Source organism: Montipora capricornis, chromosome 3 (genome assembly GCF_036669925.1).
Source record: "Montipora capricornis isolate CH-2021 chromosome 3, ASM3666992v2, whole genome shotgun sequence".
Lineage (NCBI taxonomy): Eukaryota > Metazoa > Cnidaria > Anthozoa > Scleractinia > Acroporidae > Montipora > Montipora capricornis.
In genome coordinates, this window is record NC_090885.1 from 12855582 (window position 1) to 12863081 (window position 7500).

The 7500-nt window shown below is 40.2% G+C and overlaps 1 protein-coding gene across 1 annotated transcript in view; it reads right to left on the bottom strand.

Moving 5' to 3' along the window:
• Window positions 1-1999, bottom strand: part of LOC138039865 (uncharacterized) — a 3216-nt gene extending 1217 nt beyond the window's left edge. Inside the window, exons 1-3 of the mRNA XM_068885698.1 lie at window positions 1953-1999; window positions 487-658; window positions 1-240 (exon numbers count right to left, since the gene is read on the bottom strand). The exon at window positions 1-240 is cut by the window's left edge and continues 1217 nt beyond it. Of these exons, the coding sequence (XP_068741799.1) occupies window positions 1-240; window positions 487-658; window positions 1953-1999 (459 nt within the window). The remainder of the gene's footprint in view (window positions 241-486; window positions 659-1952) is intronic.
• Window positions 2000-7500: the final 5501 nt, after the last annotated feature.

Sequence of the window (7500 nt, forward strand, 5' to 3'; positions counted from 1 at the left end):
CGCGTGTACTACAACCCTGTGTCGCGCCACATGGATGGGCAAGTGCCTGGTGAGATTGTAGTATGCACCCCAGTCGTCGGTGTGAACCTCGCTCCCTGGTTGAAGACATTGGGCCAATATTGGAAGGAGAGTTTCGCGATCTCTTCTATCCACTACCTGGTAGTATCCCCTCGCAGGTTGAGTCGCACAACTGATGACTCCAAACACCCACAAGTCTGCTGCCCTTCTTCCCCTGTTGAACTGAATCAAAGAGTGCTCGATTTTAACCTTTTGCAATCGAAAGGAACCAAAACACAAGCAAAGTATCCTGATAATTACTGATATAATAACGAAACGATTTGTCACCATCTGGGTAAACCTATTTCAGGGTGCCTACATGCGTTAGGTGTGTGTGGCACTTATGCTCATTGTTTCTCTCCCCTACTGTCTATCGTTCCCGACTAGTATACGATAACTACAGTAATCTACAAAAACCAAGAACTTTACCTTAGCTTTATGATTGAATTTGCTTTCGTCGCACTTTACAACAGACGTACCAACAAAAGGAATGATTGGGTTCACCTCCAGATCTCTTGAGCAAACGTCCTCAAGGCAACGAAATACCCTACACACAAGATTTTTGTTTATGCCCATCATTCTTGCTGTATCCCTGCGGGAGCTGTCAACAGACCAAAAATAGCACATAAAGATTAAATCCCCAAGTGCTATTTTTGGGAAGCGAGCGAAGACGCTATTTGTTCTTATACTTCTCTTTTTGCGAAGTCAAGTGCAAAGGCAACTTTTTTTGATATCTTTCTTAGTGATCAGAACGGCTCCCGATCTCGAGGTGACTGTAACTCAAGATAGCGATGAGTGAATGAACAAGTGAATGCAACTTTCCGTTACAACTATACGCCACTTGCTCCAAATAAATGCTCTGCTTTTAAGGTAGCGGAAATCAGAATAAAAATGTGTTTGCCTATTTACCATCCTCGACCCCTTTTTCCTTCCCTGGGAACTAAGTACTCCGTGCTTGCAACAGTCTCGTCTCCAGAGCCCGCTTTCCCTTTTAGTCAGCGTCCACTTATCAGCGTCAAGATCAAGGACACTGGCAACAGGCCAAAACAGGAAGTCCGCAAATCACAAACTTGCGGCTCGTCTACGCAAGCGCAAAAATTTGAAACAACATTGGTCGTAAACTGTTACAAAAATAGACATTCGTTGCCTGCAAACAGGCAACGAAAAAAATTCGACGAGAGAAACGAGTGGGAGTCGATGGGTGAAACCGCGAACGAAGCGAGTGGGCTGCCTGTGCAGTCCCTCATCAACAGACCGCTCTATTGTAGGCTCGTTCCACTCGCCCTATACCAAATCTGGACCTGTTCGCAGGCTAAGACATTCCCTACAACTGATTGGCCAGAATCAGGGTTCTTGGTGCTGACCAAAAGAGAAGAGGGCTCCGGTAACGACAATGTCGTCGCAGGAAAATAGAATGTACTCAAATCAAACAACCGGGTAAAATTATCAAAAGGGATAGTAGATGCAATAACTATCAAATGAAATGATGACAAAGATGAAATAATCAATTTTAAAACATTATTAACTTTTAGCTGGAAGTAGTTTTCAGACTAGACACTTGGTCTACTCTGATTTCACAGGTATTTCATCATTTGAAGGTAGGCTGCGATCGTTTTGCCAATCCTGTTTCATTTACTCCGCATTCGACTTCATATCGATATGTTTCGTATGGGAACAATATAAAGTTAAGATGCTGATCACCACAGTTATCAATTAACGTTACTCGTGCAGTGAAGGAAAGGAAAGCCTGGAAAAAATCAATAACGTTACTGCTCAAGTAATGTTAATTAAGAACGATTATCAGCATCTTAACTTGATTACCTCCGAGGTTCAAATACACATGGCTTTCATGCGTTAAGTTTCGTGAAAAAGAATATGTCGGAATGCACTCTTACCATTGAAATCCATCGATATGAGCTTCTGACTTTTCCACCATTACCATATCTTGACAGCATCCACCACAGTGCAAAGGGTTCGGCAGGAGCGATCGTCGTTGAAGCCATCGTATGATCCTCCTTGATGAAGATTGTCTCAGTAGTGTAAAATAGCGCAAGTCTATCTATTTTTATTTTCTTGAAAGCGTTTTAAAACGATGGATTTTAAGCAGAATCTTCTGAATAACGAAACGGATGTGTAGGAAATACGATCACACGGACTGAGTAATCTTTTGCTGGAACTTATCTGTAGGTGGTAGGTTAAACAATAGGCTTGGAAACCGCAGGATGTCACTTCACTAAAAAAAAAAAGTGTGATCGTTTATGATTAAAGCCGTTCATCTTTTAATTTTTTGATATCTTTCTCAAGAAAGATAACCGAGAGCAGGGTTTCGTCTGAGTAGTAAAAAGCAATCGGCTACTCGTTAATAACTAATCCTTGCTGGCAGGTCTGTTAATTGTCATTTATGAAAAACGTCATTAATCAATCACTTCAATACATTACCCACTTCTTTTGATTTTCCCTTTTTCACTTTATCACAGAGCAACTAGTATTTTCGTTGGGGCGTCCAGCTCTTTAGGGCTTGGCAACCAGAGTTCCACATTAAAGCTTTTCGACAAAAAGCAAAGGTTGCAAGCAAGTTAAATAGTCCAAATCCATTACATGTATACCCAGTAACGTATTGAGATATTAAAAAAACGGATTTAAAAAAAGGGCTTGAAATAACTTTCCCATCAGTGACATGGAAGGCTCGATGTCACGTGGACTAATAATTTTTACTTATCTCTGAAGTATCATTGAAAAGAGCGTTATTCGAGTGATGCCTTGGGACGTTTCTCGGGTCTTTGGTTTTTTTTATCTTGCTAACTTGCTCATGGAAACAAATCCATATAATCCTTAGCAGTTGAGAATCATTATTTACAGTCATCTGCTTTTGTCAGGGGGACCCAACGAGAATATAGTTCAAAACCAGTAAAACATAGGGCGCGTTCTTTTGGGGCTATTCCGGAATAGGAATACTCCGAATATATGGTAATCGTGTTCTTTGGGACCAATTCGGCAGATGCGTTCTTCTGGGAATTGGTATTTCGTGTATTCTTTTATTCGTCAACCGGAATAAGAATAACCGGAGTCCCAAAAGAATGCGCCCATAGCATTGTTAAACGTGTTTTCGTATTTCACCGTTAGATATAGGCGTGTTTTTATCCGCTAAAAAAATTTTCATCTGTTCGGATTCCCTAGCTGAAAGTCTAGTGATCCGAAAATTATAGGGATCAAAATAATCGTAGCGTTTCGAAAATTTCCGCCAGAAAAAAGGCTCCCGAAAATCCTAGGAGACCTTTTGAGGGTAAAAATACGTTAAAGATGGGCAATTATGCCATGTTTTAGATGTTCGAAAATCCCAGGACAGGCAGACAAGTAAGGAATTTTACAACAAATGTTCCGAAATTTCCCGATCTCACATCGTCTACCGAACAGAAATTTTCCGAAAATTGACGTTGGGTGCCCCACTTTTGTCATGTGGCGTTCTGTAGTAATAACTTCTGCTACGCGATTCATAATAAGGAGTGGGGATAACTTACTTCTAGTGGAACTTTTGCAAGCACGTTTTGAGAGAAAAATGGAGAGACTCCTTCTTTTCTCTTCGCTTACCTGCAACCACATCTTGTTTTCTTTGCCGAACACAGCGTTCATTGACACTGATATATCATCATTCCTTTTAACGGATAGATTAGTTTTGCGCTTGGTCGACATTGTTCTGGCGTGCTTCTAGCTAGACTAGGTGATAGGCGCGGGTTCAGTTAGCCATCATAACCTTTCCACTGAAGTTCACAGATCACACATAACTTCTTCGATGAATAAGATAACTTTATATATCAGCAAAAGTCTATTAATTATCAAACAGCCTGCTTTGCGACAGGAGGCAACCATAACTAATCGAGGTAACAAAAGAACTGCGAAAATTAGTTGATTTTTTTTTTTTTTAAATTAGTTTTTTTTAAGATTAATGTTTTAATTACGAAGTTCTAATTAGTTACAAAATTGGTGTTTAAGAGAATCTCAGGGAACTCACTATTTTTTCCTTAAATTAACACATCTTAATTTAGATCTTTAAGTTTTTTTAGTTGAATAAATTAGATAATAATATTTTAACTTCCAATCTTTTGTAAAGAAACTTTTTTGTTAACCGCGGCGCCTGTCGTAGATCTTTGAGCTGTGCGTTTCTTCAGGAAATCAGAACCCAGATTTGTAATTCGGTGAAATTAACGTTACGAAATATTTTTTTAAAAGGTCAATCCAGTATAATGTAAGATAGCAAACTAAAGTTGCCGCCCTACTTATAGGTGGTTTGGTTGTAGTAATTTATATATTCTGATTCGGCATTTTTTTCAATATGTCCAGGATTCTCACTTTAGTGAAAAGAAACGCGCCGTCGGATGTAACTATTCAACTATGAGTAAATGTAATTACAATTATTTTAATGTCTAAATCTTGATCCTCTTTAAACGGTGCAAGATCGACTGCGGTACCAGCCACTTGGCCTTCTCGAAGAGTTGTCGCTCCTCTGCTGGAGAAAATTTGAAGAACTTGTCCCTCCTGCATAACAGCAAATCTGTAAGATAAACATCAGCAAGTTAGATTCGCGTGTAAGATCCGGAAATGCTACTCCTATCGCAAGTTAAGGTAGCTAGTTTTGCCCACCAAGTCCAAAACAGCGGCTCTCCCGCACCAAATCGCCTTGAAGGCTGGGATGAACGGGCGACCGCTTGCTATAAAGTGCATCAAAGTTCCCATAAAGTTCTAGGTAATTGATCGATCAGCTTATTTTCAAAAGCTAGCCCTTTTTACATGTTTTCAATGAAACAAAAATTAAAATAACTACCAAGTTTGGTGCCTTGAGATACCCTCGTTTTGGCTACGAAGGATTACCAAATCACAAAGGGTACGACTGTGTAGAACTTGGCCCCACCCCCAGGCAAAATCCTAATTTTAAATGCATACATTACAAAAACTGTTACGCTGTCATCAGCCTCGTTATTTTCCTGGCATTCTTATTTATGGAGCAAGTCCTAAGAAATGTGGAAGTGTTGAAGTATATTTAGCCTTAAATCAAAAAGGTATGTCCCACGTCTAAACCTTGGATTGTTTACTGATTTCATTCTTACCTTGCCCGTAATGTAACAGGGGCGGAACTAACTTCAACTTTTAAAATAAATTTTAAACAATTTTGGGCCCACACGCAGGTGAACATCTTCCTGTCAAACCCAAACAACGGACTCTTGATGTTTTCTGTGTGACGTTGCGCGTAGTCAGTTGGCTTTAACGTCCATCTGAAGCAGTTCCGTTTAAAAATGTTCCGTCGTATACGCACCGACTCGTCAGCCTGGAAATCAAAGATCAAAAGCAACATTGCAATTGCATTATCAATGCGAACTCTTGTATTCGGGATCATTTACGTTAAAATTCAATCGTTCGATCCAATGGAAATAATCGTGCTGACCTTTTCAAAAATTGCACATCGCAGTTTTTCAACGTCACATTCCAAAAACTCCTGGTGACGCTGATAGCACTCCTGGTCGTGCATATATTGTCTACCTAGTCGGTAGACCACGTTGCAACCCAAAATCCTGCATTTCACCATTCTCTTCCAACAGTCTTGCAGATGAAGATGTATGTGTGACCTGGGTTGGAGGCAGAGATCGATTTAAACACCTGATTAAACATATAGCTACCACGAGCCCATAACTCATTGTCAGGCGTCATTCTTGTAAAGGGGTAAAAAACTATATATGACGATATAAATAGATGATGCAAATTCGGGTACAAAAGGAAGTTCAAGAGAAACCTGAAGACGGAAGATTTATTAATTGTTTACTAACCTCGGTAAATTTTTACCACAATTTAGTGGACATGGTTTCGGTTTTTCAGCGCAGCCTTCCTCGTGACTTTCAAGGCAAAAGCGGGGGAATTTTCCAAGGCAATGCGTGCATGGTATTTTGAAATAGGGGCATAGAGCAAGATGGTCTTGTAGTGATCTTCTATGGAAGGAACCAGAGCAACCATGTTGGCAACTTTGTACAAGGAAAGGGCAACTCTTGTAATGCGCTTCCTTCTGTTTGGATTGTCCAACCCATGAGCAACCTTCGTTAGTACATCGCACTTCTACCCTATCGACCACTGAACTGACAACGATACTGACACGGAAGTCGCGGTCGGCTATTAACATTCTACAGAGTGGGCACTTTATGGGTCGATTGCCTCCACTCCTGATGAGGGCCAACATGCACGCGCGGCAGGAACTGACCACATATCAGTGCAACTGGTTGGTTCATCAGTTCGTGGCTGAAACAAAAAAGTTAAAAAGAATAAGGCCTTTCTTAAGTTGCCTCAACACAGTTTCAATAATTTCTTGGGACTAACCCTAACCCTTCACTTTGTATATGAAAGCTTAAATTGCAAAAAAACGAATTCTTTGAACTTTTCGAAAAAGGTGAAAGTTTCTTAAAATTGCTGAAAACGGTTTAATTTTGATCCACATTAAAAAACCAACAGACATGTTTCACTGATAACGATAAAACAATGCGCACCATTATTATTACGTTCAAATTAAATTTTGCTACCTGGAAGTATTTTACTCGGCATCAATTGCAACGTCTTGTCCCCGCGGTTGGGACTATCTGCTATCCCAAATTCTATTTTTTATTTTTTTTACAAAGATGATGGGGGTATTAAGAGGGTCCATTAACATTGAGAGAACGAGGCCGCGTCTTTCTATGACCTAGCTAGTTGCGAACTTATGCGCTGCCAACCTTTTACTGTTACCATGCCTCCTTTTCTCTCCTCTCTGGGGACATAAAGTTCACATAGTTGAATAAACCATACACCGGCGGTCACGCAGTTATTCAAGTCAAGCATCGGAGGGGTATAAACTTAGAGCTGAGTGTTTATTCTTAATTTGCTTAGAGCTGTATTTGTCTGTGTACTGCAATTTTTGGCATATCTTTAGAAGCTCTGATAAGGTTACATGATGCTCAGAGATGCTTACAGGCTCCCCCGCCTCACCTCGACCCAAGCCCCCACTCGCTTTTCCCAAGCAGTTGTTTTCGGTTTCCCGACAATCTTGGAACCTGGAACAGGCTACACCCAACATATCCTCAACCCATTCCCTATTCTTAATTTGCTCTGGATTTACTAATATCACTAATTTTGTTGATATGGATTGTGGGAAATGGTCATATATATTTTAAAACACAACACTAGTGCATGTACGTAGGACTCGAACCTGGGAATGTTCATTATTAACACGTCACCTAACCACTTGACGTCCTCACCGCTAGCTGCTCAGGAACAATATTTTAAACTCTATATGATAATGCTGTGTTATCAAAGGGCAACAAACACTATTACACATTGCAAAGGCCGCTTTCTAAACTTTACGATGAAGCTAAACATTTTAAAATCAAAGCTCTGGCTTACATTATCAATCCAGCTTACAGCGATATTCTA